At 39.3% G+C, this 19559-nt stretch overlaps 1 protein-coding gene across 1 annotated transcript in view; it reads right to left on the bottom strand.

Annotated features, from left to right (window-relative positions):
* MACROD2 (mono-ADP ribosylhydrolase 2) overlaps nt 1–19559 on the bottom strand; it is a 1602185-nt gene that overhangs the window by 1109607 nt on the left and 473019 nt on the right. Inside the window, exon 5 of the mRNA XM_040981268.1 lies at nt 90–206. Coding sequence (XP_040837202.1) covers nt 90–206 — 117 coding nt within the window. The remainder of the gene's footprint in view (nt 1–89; nt 207–19559) is intronic.

Consider the following 19559-nt stretch of genomic DNA (forward strand, 5'->3'; position numbering starts at 1 on the left):
CTATCATTTCCTTTGTATGTACTTGAGGAATAAAAACAAGTTAAGATTTCTCGTCTGATTCTGAAACCGTGTTCCAAAGTTACACTCACATTTGGCAGGCAGGTCATAACCGCATGTGATTTTTGCATGTCCCGTCTCACAACCATTCAGGGTTCGGCACTCAGCTAGCAAACAGGGGCCAGCCGCTCTATGGATGCAGCCATCCACTGTAAGAGAGAGAAAGTTAGATTATACCTGGCCCTTTGGAAACAAATGCAAAAATCAAAACAGGAAAACAAAAGGAATTCAATTTGTTAAGCACTGAAAACCTTAGCTCTGTAGAATAAAACTCATGATATCTGATTCTCTCTCTCTGTCTCTCTCTCTCTCTTCTTTCTCTGTCACTTTCTCTCTCCAATTTACAAACCATGTGATGCCTCAAGCCCCTTTTCCTTTGCAAAATCAGTGTCTATATAATGCTGTACATGGAAAAACCTAAACATTCCATCAAAACGTTGTTAGATTTAGTAAACCAATTTAGTAAGGTTGCAGGTTACAAAACAAAACAGAAAAAAAAAAGGTGGCTTTTAAAATAAAGGCAATGCAGAGCTGTATGTAGAATTTCCATAATTATGTGCAAGGGAGACATTCAGCATATTAGTGTCATATACAGTGTTATAGACAATTTCATGGTAGTTAACTTAAACACGTTATGCTGAAAATTTGTGTAAAGTTTACAGTAACTCTTTTCCTTACTTAAAATTCAACCAGAGAACAACAGAGCAGGTATTTCGGCTGGTGGTTAAGATCTTGGGCAAAATGTCTGTGTTCCATACTGAGGCACTAATGGCAGAGCTCTCGGGCCATTAGCAGAGAACTGAATTGGAAGTGGAGCAGCCAAGATTAGAACCAGCACCCACATGGGAATGTAGGTGCCGTAGGCAGAGCAATAGTCTGATATACCATCCTAAGCTGGTCCATTAAATAGGACTTTTCACAACAAAGTCATATTCATACACACATATATCTATAACATATCCACATACTCATACTGGAAAACTATATATCTTTGTTATGTGGGATGAGACTCATTGCAGGATGAGACTATGAGGAAACAACAAACAATGTATATCTTTTTTTGTTAATTACATCTATTTTTGATGATAACTGATTAGGGTGATAAGGGTCAAGGGCTACAGGAAGGTGGGTGAGATCACCATTTCCACATTCTCTTTTTTCCCGTCCTGTATATGAGGGAATGGGGGTGGGGGACAGGGAAGCCACACTCAGCCTCCCAAATGCCTCTGCACCCTGGAATGGAGGACAGTTACCTGATACCACACCCAGGGTCTCTGATGTTGGGGCATGCTCTGAGGGTCCTGCTCAAGAGATTTTGATAGTTCAACAGTTCTAAATTACTGCCAGTCTCGCCACTCCAGTCGTGACAAAATTTCCCCAGAATCCACTGGCTGACATAGTCCACCCTGGAGTCTCTGTTTGCCCAGATATTCACTGCCAACATTTAGCAAGGGTAGTTGATCAATTTGTTCTGTTCTCTGTTGTGATACCAGGTGTCCTCTGCAGACTCCAGTGTACTACCATATCCTCCATGTGCACCGGGATATGCTGCCCACTGCTCCATCTGAGCCACTGAGGAGGCCCACTTCTGACTCAAGCATTCCACGGTCAGACCATGGAATCTGCAACTCTCTTCATGGGTGGGGTTCTGAGTCCAGCAATTCAGTTGAGGGAATCCCCAAAGAGACTTCATCTGAGATTATCCCAGACCTGATTATTGTATATGTTTGCCAATACAGGGTCTGACACAGTCCATGGCCCTAATCAGCTTATGCATATGCTGGTAGTTGTAATTGCTCGGTAGTTTTGCCTCCAGCCCTGACTTCTACACAAACAAATGTGTGTTGGAGCCCAGCCCGATCCTACCCACCACACACTCAGCCCCCATACGAACTAATGGGAGCTGCAGCCCAATCAGAGCAACCCACAAAATTCCCTATCAGACACACCCCTCGCACTGGTTCCCATTCCTACCAGTATGTACAGCAGGTTGGTTCCATCCATCCCACATCCCATTCAGCTCTTATATGTGTCAATGGGCATTGAAGCCTAGCTCAATCCAACCAGCCCCACTATCAAAGCCCACATATGTGCCGGTGAGTGCCATTCTTTGTCTAGCCATGCCTGTCCCAGTCCTGATTCTCATGCTCGCCAGTGGGCATAGCAACCCAAGAGGGAGGTGTCCACTGTATGCCTTCTTTATAAAAGCATCAAAAATATTTTAAAGTAAATAATTTTTCTTGGTGGCAAAGAAAGCACTTTGAAATGGATAACTAAAATAGGATTTGCTGGTGAACTTAATCGTTTGCTGTCAAATATTGTCTGCATTATTTATGTTACAGCCTAATGTAGTTTGTGGGGATGTAATTGTCAAAATTTTCCTGATTACACCAGTTTTTCTAACTGCATTAGGACAATGAAAATCTATTTTTCATAATAATGGCTACAATTTAAACATACTGAATGTATCTATGTGTGAGGCATTACCCTGAGAATTGCTTTGTAGATAGACTATCGTCTCCATTCTAAAGGAGGTTAGGAAAGTTTAGCAATTTGCCTACGTACACAAGGTATTTGTAATGTGATTCCAAGCCCCCGTATTTGTGCAGTTCAGCAACCATGTCCTGAACCATTATTTCTTTGCCTTCAGAACTTGAATGCCATCAGTCTTCCTTCAATTCTCACATGTGGAATACTGAAACATTGTTTTCAAATTCTCATAATTATATTTATAATTGACAATGTGCATATGATTGCAGATTTTAAGTGTGTACTTTTGTTAGGCTTTAATAAATGTGCACACTCATGTGATCATGATGCTTATGAAAATACAAAATATTGGGCCCGGCGCGGTGGCGCAAGTGGTTAAAGGTCCTCGCCTTGCACGCCCGGGATCCCATATGGGCGCCGGTTCTAATCCCGGCAGCCCTGCTTCCCTTCCAGCTCCCTGCCTGTGGCCTGGGAAAGCAGTCGAGGACGGCCCAAAGCTTTGGGAACCTGCACCCGTGTGGGAGACCCGGAAGAGGCTCCTTGCTTCGGATCGGCATAGTATCGGCCCGTTGCGCTCACTTGGGGAGTGAATCATCGGACGGAAGATCTTCCTCTCTGTCTCTCCTCTCTGTATATCCGCCTTTCCAATGAAAAAATAATAAAAATAAATCTTTAAAAAAAAAGAAAATACAAAATATTTACATTAGCCCAAACATGTCTCTGGTGCCCTTTCCATTCAATTTCTCCTCTTAACAACCCTGAAGGAGTCCATATTTAGATTTATGTCTTCACAGTTTTACTTGTGGTAGAATTCAAATTTCATATATCCTTCTTCTCAATATGCTTTTCACATTTTCATTGTGTTAATATATTAAGACTTCCCTCTATTTTATCCTTAAATGAATACTCTCTCCATTGTTACATATACTGTAAGTTTTTTTATGCATCTGTAAATGCGTAAAAGATTATTGTTTTTAGTTTTTCAGAATAAATCTGTATTCTTATACAATTTCATTCAAAGCAGTATATTTTCCTTTCTAAAAATGTTTTTAAAAGATTTATTTTATTTTTATTGGAAAATCAGATTAACAGAGAGAAGGAGATACAGAGAGAAAGGTCTTCCTTCTGCTGATTCACTCCCCAAGTAATCACAGAGGCCGAAGCTGTGCTGATCCAAAGTCAGGAGTCTCCCACACAGATGCAGGGTCCCAAGGCTTTGGGCTATCCTCTACTGCTTTCCCAGGCCACAAGACAGGAGTTTGATGGGAAGTGGAACAGCTGGGCTATGAACCGGCACATATATGGGATCCCAGTGCATGCAAGGTGAGGATTTATTCACTGGGCTATCATGCCAGGTCCAGCATTACATTTTCATTCCCATTAGACAAACAGCTTTGAATGAAATTTTCTGGGTAGATTTACATTATATTTCATAAAGAACTAACATACGTTTTCTGAAGTAATTATACCAGGTTGCACAAACCTTCAGCAATATACCAGAGCTCAAATTTTCTTTTGAACTTGGTGTTGCTAGCTTCTTCTTCTTCTTTTTGGTGTTTTTAGCTTTTTTAATTTTAGCAATTCTAATTGCAACAAAGGCATATTGAATATATATTTCCCTATGACTAATGATGTAAAGTAACTTGCCAACTTTTTATTATCCATCCATCTTCTATTTTAAAGTGTTCATGTCTTTTGCTAATTTGTATTGGCTTTTAGGTTGCAAGGTACATTAAGTCCATTATTAGTTCCATTTTAAAGACATATGTATGTATATATGCACATATATACGTTTTATAAAAACACATATATGTTTGAGAAGCAGAGAGATATCCTACCCATTGGTTTATTCCCAAATTACAACAATGGCCAGATTCAGGTACCCCTACAGGTGGCTGGAATGCAATTACTTGAGCTGTCATTGTTGCCCGGAATCTGAATTAACAGGAAGCCATAGATCCAAATCTAACCATCAAATTTAGATACCGGATGTGGAACATGGTAGCCATAACTGGTATTTTAACCACTAGGCTAAACATCTATTTCATATGGTTCCTCTCGGGTTTTGTTTGCTTGCTTGTTTGTTTTTGTTTTTTTCATTCTTGAAATTTTTGGTTTCTGTTCTTATTAAAACATTTTAAAAGATGTGTTAATTTGAAAGTCAAAGTTACAGAGAAAGAGGGCAAAAGAGTGACAGCCAAAGTGAGACAGAGAGAGGGAGAGAGAGATCACACCCACTAGTTCACCTCCCCATGGGCCCAATTACCAGGGCTGGGCCAGACTGGAGGCAGGCATCCAGACCTCCATCCAGACCTTCCCCATGGGTGCAGGGGCCAAACACTTGGGCCATTTTCCACTGCTGTCCCAGGTGCATTAGCAGGGTGATAGACAAAAATACGGATCTGCTGGGACTCAGACTGGTGCTCAGATGTGATACCGGTATCTTTGGTCGCAGCTTTATCTGCTGTGTCATAAATCCCACCCCCCTTCTTATTATTTTCACCCCCCGGAAACTTTAATCTCCTAGTACATTATAACTAAATTGTGATGAATACGGCTTGAGTCGTGCTAGTTTCAAAAGCTAAGGTCAGTTACAGGTCTATTTATATTGATTGTTATTTACTTTACTCTGGATTGAAATTTCTTGTGTGTGTGTGTTTTTTTTTTTTTTGGCAAATCTTCTGATCGTTCATGTCATAATGCAATTATTAAAAATATTTTAGAGGCTTTTTAAAATTTTGTTTACCCTCCACAAAAGAGTATCGAAATTTGTTCTAGCAGGTAAACTGCTTTCAGCTAATTTGAGAACTTTATTAAGGTGGGTCTATCTCAAGTTTCTTCCTGTATCCTAGATACCATGATACAGTCCTTAATCTTAAAGCATGACCATTCTAGAAACCTACAGTGTCAGTCAAGCCTCTCTAACCTGAGCTAAGAGGTGGTGGGGCGGTGAGGAAACTAACACTAACACTCTAAGCTCTGTTACCCCTGTAGTAAGAAGCTGCTGAATTCTCTGTTGTTCTCTCAGCATTACACCTTTTGTTAACTTCCTATGCTTCTTGGAGCATTTGTTTTCACATGCAAGTTCCACTCCCAGCTAAGAATTTAACAGATGTTTCCTTGTAGATTTGGAAGGTATCTCTCTGGTGACTTTCCCCTTTCTGGGGTCCTCTCTTAAATTCCCAGCCATTCTGAACAAGCCTGAATTCAGTATGATGGTGCTTCATGTAAATTAAACTGCTGGTTTCCGTTTGGGCAGTAGTCCAGCCATTTGAGCCATTTATTGTACTAGGCAGGGAGACATCTCAGGGTCAAGGCCATGTGACCAATCTCTTGAATTCCACTCTCATTCATTGTGGTTTTTCTCCTTTCACAGTTTGAATCTGTTTAGTTCAGTTGCCTGTAGTTGCTGCAGTTGCTCTCCCGTGCCAATCAGCAGTTTCTGTTGTGTATAGTCTGTCAAGAATATATTACTACTGTTGGTGGAGATGTTAATTTGATACAAGCTGTCAGTTCCAGAAACTGAAACTAAACACCACATCTTTCATTAGCTAAAGCAGCAGCCCTCATGTAACTTCCGAGCTGTATTTTTTCACTTGGAAAAAGTGAAAAGGCAAAGGTAATATGGCTTGTGTCAGCTGTTTGCTGAAAAGCATCATGTCCCTGGAAGACACAGAGTATTCTCATTGATGTCAACTTTGTATGAGAGTTTAAAATTCTCTATTTCCAGTTCTGTTAGTAGACTTAATTTTTTCTAAAAGGCAAATGCAATTCCTATGAAAGTCATGCTTTTTTTTCACATATTATAAAATCTTCAGGTCAAAATTATCATAGTGTTTCAGATGCCTCACAAATGTGGGTTCATTCTACCCGACCCAACCCCACGCCCACCCTGATTTCATGTTATCACACAGTTCCTTTACATTCTCTCATCTGGACACTCCATCTCTTCACTACTGCCTAGACACACCATGGACTCTGTTTATGGAGCAAAGCTTTCTCTACACACACACACACAAAAATACTGAGCTTCCTCTTTTTCTTCTTTACTGCCTACCAAGATCTTTTCCATTTTTCAACATGTAATTTAAATATTTTCTTTAGAAAAATCATTCATGACAAACTTTACCGGACAAAGCCATGTCTTTTTATGAACTTTATAACATTACTCGGTTACTCTACTTTCTAATCTAATTTTTAGAAATAGAAATCATTTCACAGCTATTGGGAAAACACAGATGAATATTTCTTTTGGGGGAGGGTGTGTTTACTTTTATCGGAAAGTCAGATATACAGAGAGGAGGAGAGACAGAGAGGAAGATCTTCCATCTGTTGATTCATGCCCCAAGTGGCTGCAACGGCCAGAGTTGAGCTGATCAGAAGACAGGAGTTTCTTCCAGGTGTCCCATGAAAGTGTGGGGTCCCGAGGCCATGGGCCGTCCTCGACTGCTTTCCAAGACCACAAGCAAGGAGCTGGATGGGAAGCCGGACCTCTGGGACACGGACCAGTGCCCATAGGAATTTTGGCGCATGTAAAGCTTTAGTCACTAGGCTACCATGCCAGGTCCACAGATGAATATTTCTGTATTTGAAGCCTATCTTCTCCATTCATCTGCCAGTAAACTCTATATTTCTATCTTAATAAATGCCTATTACAGGTTTTTTTTTTTAATAAGATGTGTATTTTTTGTCTATTTACTTATTTGACACAGAGACAAAGTGAGGAGACACAGAAAGAGAGGGAGATTCTCCATCTTCTGGTTCATAACCAAAGAGGTGGCATTAGAAACATAAGCCCCATCCTTGTCTCCCATGTGAGTGGCAGGGGCCTAAACAAGGGGGCCGTTTTCCTTTTCTCTTACAGGCCCATTGGCAGGAAGATAGATCAGAAGTGGAAAGCAGGACTCAAACTGTCAATCAGACATGGGATACTGCGGTAACCAGTTAGGGTTTCCAGTGTGACTGAATTAAATTCAATTATATACGGAAGGAAAAACAGCATAGGTCTATTCTATTAATTTTTTTTTCAAAAGATAGAGAAAATTGTTTTTAAAAGCTTAACTTCAAAGAATCAAATTAAAACATAAAATAAAATGCACAGCTACTATACTATAGCCAGAAATGTGGCAATGAAATTCTATGTTTGAAGCTTTACAAATTTTAAAGAAAACCTGTCAATTCTCTTCACAGGTATGATGCAGCCTGCCCGAGAACTTTTCACTTTAGTTATTCTAAGGGTCAGTCATCCCCTCTGGATTGGAGAGTGGAAAAGGAAGTGATGGGTCAGCATTCACACTACCAATGGAATGGCTGACCTAATTATAGCTTAAAGAGGAGAGCCAGAGAGAATATAAACATTCAAAATTAAAACTCCAAAGGAGAAAGACAATATTCTAGAGACCAACAAGATTGACTGTGGTTCTCAATCATCTTTAAAAAGTGTGTGTGTGTTTATTCTATAGGAAAAAAAAAAAAAAGACAACCAAGCTCCCCGTTGCCATCATAGTAACTCCACATTGAATTTTTCAAGATAACTCTAGCTAAAACCACTTCTTAATTTTCTACCTGAGAATGTGTCTGAACTGTATGCCCCATCACTTAGGCGGTTTTGGCAGGTCATGAGGTCTAGCCTTTTTTGAACAAAGAGTTGAAACTGCTTCTATGTCTAGTCTCTGGAACTTCCACGCATGATCCTGCTGCACATGACTTTCCATTGTCTGCAGGCCAGATGCAAAAGCTCCAGAAGAGCACTCCAGCAACTGCGGGAGACGGTGCGGTGCTGAGCTGGAGGGTGCCTGAAGCCCAGCCTGACAGCGTGGAGCACAACTTCATGACACACCTGCACTTCATTCTGGAGAGTGGATCAAGTGATACATGAACTTGCATTGTACAGAATCTCTGAGATTTGGGGATGTTTGTGACAGTCAGTTTTCTTAACAAATAAGTTAATTTCTGTCACAAAATACAGAATGGTAGTTTTCATTCAGGTGATCCTTACTGTCTTCTTTTAAAAGGTTTTGGGCAAAAATTTCTAATGGGATCACAGGATGGACACATTTTCTTCACCAATTTCATATCCTCCTAGGTTTCTCTCAAGTCTTCAATCATTCTGGAATCTGAAGACTGTGTACACGCCAAAGTCAGCCTCTCTTATTCATGGCGATGGCTGTTGCTCCTACTTCATGATTGAAAACAGACTAATAGAAGAAAAGAGCCAAGAATTGCTTAGAGGCTGTCCAGGGTGAGGTCTGCTGGTGTCAGGGTGAGTCTTCAGCTCTGGGGCATGGCTGCTCTTCATCAAGGCTAAGGAGTCTAGTGGCAGCTCCCACTAAAAGGCATGCCTGTTCCTTACGGACACACCTGCCATTTACCATCCTGACAATGAGGTTAACATGCTCCCAGGCATTTGGCTCATGAAGCTGAGGCCCTGAATCACTGGTATACAGCCTCCAACTATCTAGCAGAGGATAAACTCAGAGAATTTCATTCTGTTAATCAGGTGACTTTAGTTTAGCTTGTCTGAAGGTGGGGTAGAAAGATAAGCTTTGGTGTATTTGGGTGAAAATGCCTTTCACTTTTGTCAATGTCACCTTGAAGCTTAAGAGTTTGAGACTACTTAGTTTTAATCCCACTATCTAAACAGATAAAGACAAAGTGGGACATAATGCAACTTCATTTTTTAACCTAAGATTTGTGGTACCTCTTAGATTCTACTCTGTCTGAAATTTGTCAGGCAAAGTTCCCCACTTTACATATAATTGAACAAGTTAATCTTGAGAACAGATGAGAAAAACCTAGCCACAAAACCACTTAAGTTCATCAGATACTGAGGCCAGGGATTGTATGAACTAGCAAAAAAAAAAAAAAAAAAAAAAGAGTAAAGTATTGTTTAGAAAAATACCAAAAGTACCCTATAGTACAATTCAGTTATTTTAGAAATTGTCACTCTGAGCTCTCTTCTTTGTCTTACACAGCCAATTTTCTAAACAGTTTCTAACAAGGGAAAATCTAAAGTTCTTAGATTTTTTGTTATATACTCATTTAATCTTCTTTTGTAAATGAAAGACAGTAAGTTAATCTAAAGGCAGTCACACAAATCCTATTAGCCTGAGACATAAGAGGTTTCCAGCACTATTCAGAAGCCCAGGAGGATATGATGGGGGAACTCTTTCGGATCCAAACAACATGGATTTGGTAAACGACTGCCTCATACAAAGCACTCTCTAAGATAGCTGCGAAAGATCATAGTATCCTAACATCTGATGATAACCCTGCCTGCCAGTGTGTCAAGTGACTGGAAAATCGGCTCTCTTCATAAGAGGTAGTACTGCAGATCTGGAAAGTGGATGGCTCTAAAAGTTTAAACTGCAGGGATGTTCTTCTTGGTGTCATGTAACTTACTGTCACTTGACTTTTTCATATGTAAAATGGGGATCCATTCAAAATCATTAAAAGTATGGTCCACTTGGGTCATTATTTTAAAACTACATGTGAAGATTTTGAAATTACTGAGAAATTATCCACGGCTTCAGTTAAGGGTCCGTGTGTGCTCTGAATTTAAAGACTGTATTTCCTAATTCTTATTTTCTCCTAACTCCCTTTATACAAAGCAGAAAGCATGGTCTCTTTCCTTGGAAACTATGTGAATAGGACATAAAGGCAAAAACAAAAAAATCAAGTTTTCACTGCAATTAGAAGTAATTTACAATTTATAGAATACTTAAAATGGAAAAATATATTTTAATAGATGAGCAGGACCTTTGGAAATGTGTCACGTGTTAATGTGTCACATTTTATAAAGCCCTTCGACACAACTGTTAGATATTTAACTCTCAAAACAATTGGCAAGGTGGTCTTGGAATTTACTATCCTCCACAGCTCACAGTTAAAGAAACGCCAACACGGAAGAGCACACATGCTTAAAGTCCTCCAACTGCTAAGTGGAAGATACGGATTCAACTTTTATTACTCTCAAAGTTGGTCACCACCACTAAGGGGTTCTGATAAAATGCATGTTCATTGTCCCAACCCCAAGCTCATAACAGTCTCTTTAGGAGTGGGACCCAAGAACTTGTATTTAAGAAGCTCTACAGACAATGCAGATGAGTAATCCATTCTATCTCATGCATTTAGCAAACTTCCAGAGGGTAGTGAGCAGCTGGCTTTGTGTTGAGTGATGTGAATATCCACTGGACACATGAAACCAAAGACCAGAAGATTCTCTTGTGTATTTCATTACAGCCATGCCCTCATATTTCGCCACAAGTTTTGCTGAAATATCTAGAGTTCTTGACTTTATCGGTTAGCATTTAAAGAAGGCAGCATTAACTAGAATTAGAACATAAGTTCAACAGAGACAGGAGTCTGAATCAACACTGCTCTTCTCAAAGATGTATAGAATAACTGTGAAATGCTTTTGCATGAGGGAGTTCCTGGAATATGGTCCCTTCATGAAGCATGTATGGCATTCATACCGGGACAGAAAAATATACTCACAATTTTATTGATATGATTTTATCTGAAAGGTTGATAATGGTCAAGATCATTACTATCCATCTTACAGAAGTATAGTGGTAATTTATGACTAATAAAAGTAGGCATAGGCATATAGGTCAGTACATACGCAAAAAATCTGGGCTGAGACAGTGTGAAATGAAACAGGAAAAAAATTGGAGTTCCATGGTGATAAAAGGGCTCTAGAATTAAACTGAGGTTATTTAGAGGGTCTATAACTATGCAATAGGCATAATATTAGTATCCACTATATAGGGTTTTTTTTTTCCATGAAAAATGAATGAGATAAAGTCTGCACAATGTTCAGCTTCTACAGTACCTTCATTGTTACACAGGAAATCCTAATAGGCAGATTTTTCTTCAGAAACCACAGCAACTGCTTTTATTTCCTTCTTTGCATGTTTACTATTATAAATGTGACTGTAGTTCCTTGCTTCAGACACAGAATCTCTTTCCCCACTCCTTATATCCAGGCCGAGAGAACAGGACAGAAGTGACTCTGTGTTAATGCTTGTTGCGAGCATCAAGAGGCCTTTTACACTTCTTGCTGTCCTGGAAGCCTGATTGTCTCCCATATGACAAACCCAGAGCAGCTTGCTCGAGAATAACGGAACAGAGAGAAACAACCCCAGCTGGGCCATGCTAGATTAGCTAGCACTGTTTTGTGAGCAAATCCAAGACCAAAGCACATCTCCACTTACATGCTGAACCAAAGAAGAATGAGTTAAATGCTTTAGGGATGGTTTGTCACACAGGTACAGGTCAACACTATCATTGTTATCATTGTTATGAAACAACACACAAAGCACTAATCCGCTCTCCAGTGAAGACACAGAGAGGTTGAAATAGCTGTCCTAATTCTTGTAGAAGAAAAACAGCTAGCGTAAGTCAAGAGAAAAGCTGATTCCATCAGAGGTCACCTGGAGCTGAACCAAGGATTTAGGTGCTGTTAGGTGCTAAACAGCAGCCCAGCTTCCTTTAAGGAAGAAGAAGAAATATCTGTGAGAAAACACAATGACAAGGAGATTCACATCTTGAAGCTTCCCAGATGTGAGGAGTTTGGCTCGGTTTTGTGGGACTGCCTTGGGCTAACTGAAAAAGGGGCTTCTATTACAAGCCTACTGGTTTTACTGGTCATTTAGAGATGAGATGTGGATTATCCACAATTCCAGAAGGTGACATATGCTTTAGAATAAACATTTACGTATTTCCCAGCTTGGGAATCTGCAGCAGTTTTTACTCAGATAGTACAGGCTTAGCTTACTTCAACTATACTCCAAAATTTCAGAGACCAATGTTTAAAAACAAGGAGTTGCTTTTTTCTCCCCTAGAATCTAAGACCTAGTAACATATGTAACAAGAAAACAATAACCTTGTTTTTCTTATTTATCATGAATTCCCAAGTGAATAAAAAAGAATATTTCTCAAAAATATTTATCATAGACCCCTAAATAAATACCTTGGAAAGATATGAAGAAATGAAAGTGCTCATTATAGGGTTGGATAATGAGAAAATCAAGCTGATTCAAATTCCGATCAGAGTGTGACAAAGACATAAGGATACTTCTAAACAGTTGTGGAAAACAAAATCAAAAGATGTTTATTTTGGTGTAACAAAGTTTTTCATTATGCACATTCCTATGAATTTTTTTAAAGATCCTTTATGTTTTAGCTGATACTATCTTTTTGTAAGCAAATTATTTCAATACCTCGCTCATACCTACCTCTCTACATATCCATGTTCTTCCTTAAAAAAAAAAATTAAACAAAATGCCATTATGATATTAATGTTTGCCTACCTACAATAGTTCTCATTTTCCCAACAAATTCCCTATATCAAAGGGGGTGGCCATATTAAATATAGAAGCTGTGTACTTACCAACCGCTCTTTCCAAGACAAAAAGAAAACAAGGGCATGGAAGCCCAGTGGCTTAAGCCCACTTGGGACACCAGTCTGAGTCCTTGCTCTTTCGCTTCTGATCCCTCTTCCTGCTAGTCTGCCTTGGAAGGCAAAATGTGATGACCCAAGGACGTGGGTCCTGCCACGCAGTTTCCTGGCTCTTGGCTTTGGTCTAACCCAGATCTGATTGTTGTGGGCATTTGGGGAGTGAACCAGATGGAAGATATCTGATAGCATCCCCTTCTGTACCATTCTATCTTTAAATAAATATATATTTTTTTTTTCAAGAAAAAGAATTAAAAGAAGATGAATGATCAATTTAGATTGAGGCAGATGCCATTGGGTAAGCTTCCCAAAAAAGCTCACTATATGGGTTTACTCACAGATTAGGTTTTTCTATTTATTTTTCTATTATTCGGTTATTACTGTTTTTTTCTTTTTATTTAAATTATTTTATTTATGGGAAGTGAACAGGTTCAATATACATCACAGCACAGACTTAGGGCACATCAGCACTTCCCACATTCCACACCCTCCTGCTTGCACCCTCCTACTCAGTTTCTTCATTTTTTACATTATTTTTACAGTGGCACAGTTTTACTTCACCATTTCACATCACAATCACAGGCTTAGCACGACAGCAGGTAAAGAATTCAATGGAGCAAATAAGACAAAAATTTTAGAAACACTGTTCCTCAGGATAAGGTTTAATCAAATCTCAAAGTATCAATTTCACTCTCCTTTGTTACTCTTCTAGCTTCCTGGAGAAAACAAAACATGGCGGTAACACTTCAGTAGCTATCTGGTGAGTGTGACCTCAAAGAAGGGTATGCTATGTGTTGTGGAAGAAAAAAGAGCTAGGAAGTTGCCTGAAGAAATTGCCGGAGAAATTACAATAGCCGTTCCTTACTTCTCACTTGATAAGGCAGAGTATTTTTTTTTTTTAATGCACCAAATTAGCTTATGTTTTCCGTAAATCATCATTTAGGGTAAGTACTCTGTCTCTCCGAGCCTGGATTCACTTGTGAAAATGTTGTAGGCACATTTTTTAACATGTTAAAATTCATTTCAGGCCTACTCTTTGAATTCTTCGATGAGAGACTTCTCACTGATGACCACACAAGTGTTAATATTGGTGGCATTTTGAGCTGACAAACATTGTAAAGCAAGCACCAGAGGGATCAGGAACCTCTAACAGTTCACTGGAGGAACCAGGGCAGTGCTGATCACGTTTCTCAAGATGGATTGGTCCCTGGAAAAGTCTAGAATTTTTGCTCATCTAGCAGCCACATGAGTGTAGCATTCACATTTGATGAGCTCTCACCGCCGAGGGGCGTTTCTATTAACAGTAAGTCTGAATTTATGCAAATCTGCTCTTAATAGAGTCTAAGCAGCAATGGAAATTTTGACCTTCAATAGAGAGAAAAATAATAGCTGTATTCTCAGAGCAGTCACCGTAGACCTGCTTCTCATGGGCGGCTTCACCTGGGTGAAAGGCATGGGCTGCACCCTCATTGCTGTGCAAGTGTTCTTAATGGAGACAGGGTCAAGCAGACACACAAGGGGAGGTAAGCGTTCCTTTTCAAAGAAATAAGAAATGAACCAACTGAATGCTTCCTCTTCAAGTAGAAACGTCCAAGTAGCTAGGGACACAAGTTCAAGAACTAAGAATGAAATAGGTCAATAGCAGCAGGTGCCTCCCAGACAACCTCATTTGTTTTATCGGAGAATGAGATCTACAAGGAAAGGTAACCTTTCCTCAAGGAATTTAGCTTTTAAACTTCAGTTGTGTTAGAGAATCTCTGCCCCTCGTTTTCTTCCTACAGAGCAGTAAACATGTCATCTTACCACTCCCATCGGCTCCAGGAAATAGTGATGATTTTAGTGGAGACAATAAGGAATTAAACATCTTCAGGAGAAAAAAAAAACCAAAAAACAGAAATCTCTGAACTTTCACTTCATGTCTAAAGGATAATGATAAAAACTTGTCTCTATATTTATACATTTACAAAACTTTCCAATCTTGGCACAAAGGTAGGATCATCTGCTTTAGTGGGCCTTTTAACATTCCCTCTGCTTTCCACGGCTTTAACAAGAAAAAAAAAAAAAAAAAAGGACTGACAACCGTGTTTATCTGTAAACTCTTGGGAGGAGATGACCATCAAGTTACCCTTTGTTTCTCCAAAGGACACACATGAAGGTGACATTTATGGTCCCATTCCAAACACTGCCCTTCTTTTTTTTTTTTCCCATTATTTATTTTTAAGAGAAACTTTGACAAATAATCTTACTTGAAGAAAAAACTTAGGGGTAAGAAATGTTTTAATTACTCTGCCAAATAAAACAATAATTGTTTGTTTTTTCACACAGTTGTTCTAATGGAAGAAAAAGATGAACATTTCTTGCAGACTACATTTGGCAAAAGACAACCTATTTCTTATTTTTCGTAACTTGACTTTATTTTTTATGGAAAAATATCTCCAATAGGCCACATGATTTTCATAAAGCTGTGTTATTTCTTTCTGGTAAAAACAAATCAATGCATATTCCCCTAAGATTTAGTCCTTAAACATTCTAAATGTGTCTAAACATTTAGAATTAAAATCTACATGTGTTAAGAAAAAAATTGCAAAGGGTAAAACATTTATCAAACTAAATTTTTGCATTTATAACTGAAGAGTATGACCTGTGATTTTTCTGCAGCTAAAGTTGCAACTCTATCTCCTCATCTAAATATCTCAAAATACTGAAAGTATTTCTGAGTTAACAGGTTGCAATATGTATCTCTTTAATAAAAATAATAATGTTATTTCTTAAAGGAAGGAAATTTGCCAAGTGTAAGTCACAAGATCAGCACAGGCCACTTAGTGGGCCACGCTGTCCCTGTGTCTCCACATCCCACGCCTGTGTTTCTCGAATGTCGGTGGAGTTCCCCACCTTCAGACCCTTAAAGGTGCCCTTCGCCTGCACAGCTGCCGCCAAGGGAAAATAAACTCCCCAGGGTAAACAGAGTAAATCTTTCAGTTGGCTTCCTCTTGTTCCGAATCCAAGTGCATAGCAGTTGTTTTAGGGTCTCTTTGAGACAACTCTCTGTCTAAACTTTCTTTCCTGAGACACTGAAGTGTCTTCCTCAGAACCACAGCTGAATGAACACAACACAATGCATTAGTGAGAGTTGTGGGTCTATGTACCCATTCAAAATGAAAACGATATGGCCAGAGCAGGTGGCAGTGGGCTATGGTGGTGGAGGAAATGTCTCTTCCTGTGCCTGTATGGAAAGTTTTGTTCGTTCTAGAGGTTTGTAGAAGAGATTTCAGAGAGGCAAAAGCCATGGCTTAGATAATCCTGCAGTTTATCGAAATGTCTGTTTTCTTCCCCCCACCCTGACGGAACCATTGTACCCCATCTGCAATGCTGTGGGGGAACTTAAAATGAGCCACGCGTGTTTTTTCCCATGAAGGAGCCCTGTATTTTTTTAAACATAGCACACACATCCAACACCCCAAATGGTTTTGAAAAAAGCTGTGTTTATTATGTAGGTTTATGAAATAAGAAGTACAAACTTGCCCATCTTAGAAAAATATGCAATGAAATTTACAGCCAAAACAAGGTAGTTGTGCATAATGTAACACTTGGCAAGAATTTTAATCAGCGGATTGGTAAGACTAGATGCAATACCTCAGTTCCTTTCAAGACATGTCTGAGCTTCCTTAATTTAAACACCACACACTGGGGCCGGGGGAGAACATTAGAAGACATTGTGCTTGCCACAGGAATGCTGATGGGCAATGCAAGCTTGCTGAGGAGGGAGCACGCTTGCCATGATAAGCATTTCCATCTCTGGGAATGAAGGATGGTAAAAGAGAGACGCACTGTTATGGTAGAACAAGGCAACATAGACGGACACTATGATGAGGCATTCCAGCCACGTGACAGTGCCTTATCGTCAGCAGGTAAGGATTCTTCCAGGTATTGTCTGACTACGTTTTGCTACAAAGACCAACATTTTGGATCTTGTCTGAAGCTTGCAGACAATAGTGTTATGTTCCCTGCTGGAAAAACAGCAGAATTACCTTAAAGCCTTCAATTGCTGAGCAGTCTGACAGCAATTTAAGCCAAGTTGAAAGTCAGGTCACATAATGTGCACCCCAAACCAACCATCAGAGAGAGTTACAATGTGATGAAAAGCTCAGGGGAACCCATTAAATCCACCATCCTGGCCAGGACAAAACAAGAGCGGTCCTGTCTCCACAGCTACACATTTTAAAGAGTCCACTAAGAAAACACTGTATCCCACTGGCATATGCGTAACATTTTGGTCATTAATCTCATAGACGACAGGAATTTCAAGAACTAAAATATTAAGAGAAGAGTTAAAGAGTCCAACGGAAGGTATGTAAATAGTGTTGTGTTTAGCTGTGTAGCTTGCATGGTCTTTTTTTTTCTTTAGCAAATATCCATTTCACATATTGCAATGTTCTTACACTTGCTAAATGTTTGAAAATACTCTGCAGTGACTCAGCACTTCCAAGGAAATAAGAGATGGAGAGGACAGTTTATCCCAGGCTCAACAGCCCACGGATCAAAGGTCAAAGCGGAGAGGCAAAGTTGATCACTCTGCAAATTTTTCCACTAAGAACGTTTCCAGAAATCAATCCAGTAATATGATCTAGAAGGGAAAATGCTGATTATTTATATGCAATAGTATTTGTATTCTAAAAAGATTGATACATATAATAAATATCCAGAGGAAGATATTATTTGGGGGTTTTGTCCTGATGTAAGTTTCAGGAAGCTAGAAAGACAAGGAATTTAGGGCATCATTGCTTCATCAATCATAGCAATGCACATTTGGCTTCTAACTCTCAGTGGGGGGAGGAGAAAGCTGAGAATTTTGGAGACATAAAGCCATAGCTCATGGACTGCATTCAGTGTCTGCGTTCACTTCGGTCCTGTAAAAAAAGGAATCTGGGTTTTCAAAAGAGCATGCCTCCCAAGAGCACACGGTATAATGGCAATTTTGATACTGTCTGTTGAAAATGAACATAGAACTGATGAAATTAAGAGAAAATTTCTTATCAAGCGGCAGGAGAAAATGGTGCTTCCAATCATGTGGAGGGAATGAGACTTCATAATCCAGGGAGAATAGGAGTGAAGACATTTTTAAATGCGGAAATGAAAGCATCCAGAGAATGCTTTTACTGATGCCCCACTCCCAGTGGCTCTTGGCAAAAATGGATTCAAAACTGAATAAATATAAAGTAATTATGCAAGGAGAGATGACTTAAAGAAAAAATTCCAATAAACTAATTTAGAAGTATGAAAATTGTTGCAGTATGACTGAAATTAGGTAGGGATGGCTTGAGACACTTATAGGAAAAAAACGAAAAGCACAGGAGACTTAAGTGACATGAAATCAGCAGGTGTAACATCTGTGGGATTTGGTCCAGCACTGCCAAATTGAGGAGAGAGCAAAAAGTAAAACTAATTGTAAAAGGATGAGGGAAGATATCATCCTTACTTTCATTAGGTTTATTCCTTTAATAAAGTAATAGTTAAACATCCAGTTAAGTGGGTCTGAGCTCAATATCTCTGAGAAAACAAAAGCTTCCTAGTTCTCTGTAAACATTTCTATCTCATCTACCTTCATGCATTCTACAGTCTTACACAAAGTAACCTGATCGTCAGTTCACAACTAAGTTTCAACTCTTTCACCTAGTTAATTCTATTTTTAAATTAATTTATTAGTTTGAAAGAGTAAGAGGGAGAGAACCATCAATATAGAGAGAAGATGTTCTGCTGATGTGCTTTCCAAAGCCGCAACATCCAGGTCTGAGCCAGGGTGAAATGGCAACCAGGAATGCCATCCAAGGTGGCAGGGTCTCAAAACCTTGGGCCCTCTATTGCTGTCTTCCCATTCCAACAGGAATGCTGGATTAATCAGGCAGCTCAACCCACTGCGCCACAACACCAACTCCCATCCAGTTAATACAGTCAGCAAATATTACTTAATAAAATTCTGCTTCTATCAACTCATTATTCATCCTTTTACATTAACACACACACACAAGAAAAAAACCCTTGGCACTGAAAGTGTCAGGAATGACTTGTACCAAGGATAAAATAGAAAGTAAACAAAGCTTTTAACAAAATGGCATCAGAATCACATGTAATGAGAACACATAGCAAAGTTCTTTGAACTTAGAGTAGAAAACTTGTCAACAGGATTTGTCACCTATCTGAAATTCTACAACTGTCCACAAGCAACTTCTTTTGGCCATGCCATTAATCATTGGTTACCCCTCTGACTTTGGGTTGGATTTATGAAAAAGTCTCATATTGCACCGTTCAGAAAGAATTCCACCACTACTATTTGTAACACTAGGGAGTTAAGACTCACTTTTCCATTTGCAAAACGCAGATAATACTTCTTATCTTAAAGGATGTGTTTAAGATTAGCATGAATCTGGATTGTAGGCATTGACATGAACTCTGGGGTAGGCTCAGAGGAAAAGCCAAAAGGACAAGAGCTAGTGTTACTTCCAAGTCAGTATGATGCAACTTGCAAGTGTTACAGCCCTACAGTACTGCAAATGTT

The sequence above is a fragment of the Ochotona curzoniae genome, unplaced genomic scaffold (genome assembly GCF_017591425.1).
Source record: "Ochotona curzoniae isolate NIBS_2020 unplaced genomic scaffold, NIBS_Ocur_1.0 contig_3520, whole genome shotgun sequence".
Lineage (NCBI taxonomy): Eukaryota > Metazoa > Chordata > Mammalia > Lagomorpha > Ochotonidae > Ochotona > Ochotona curzoniae.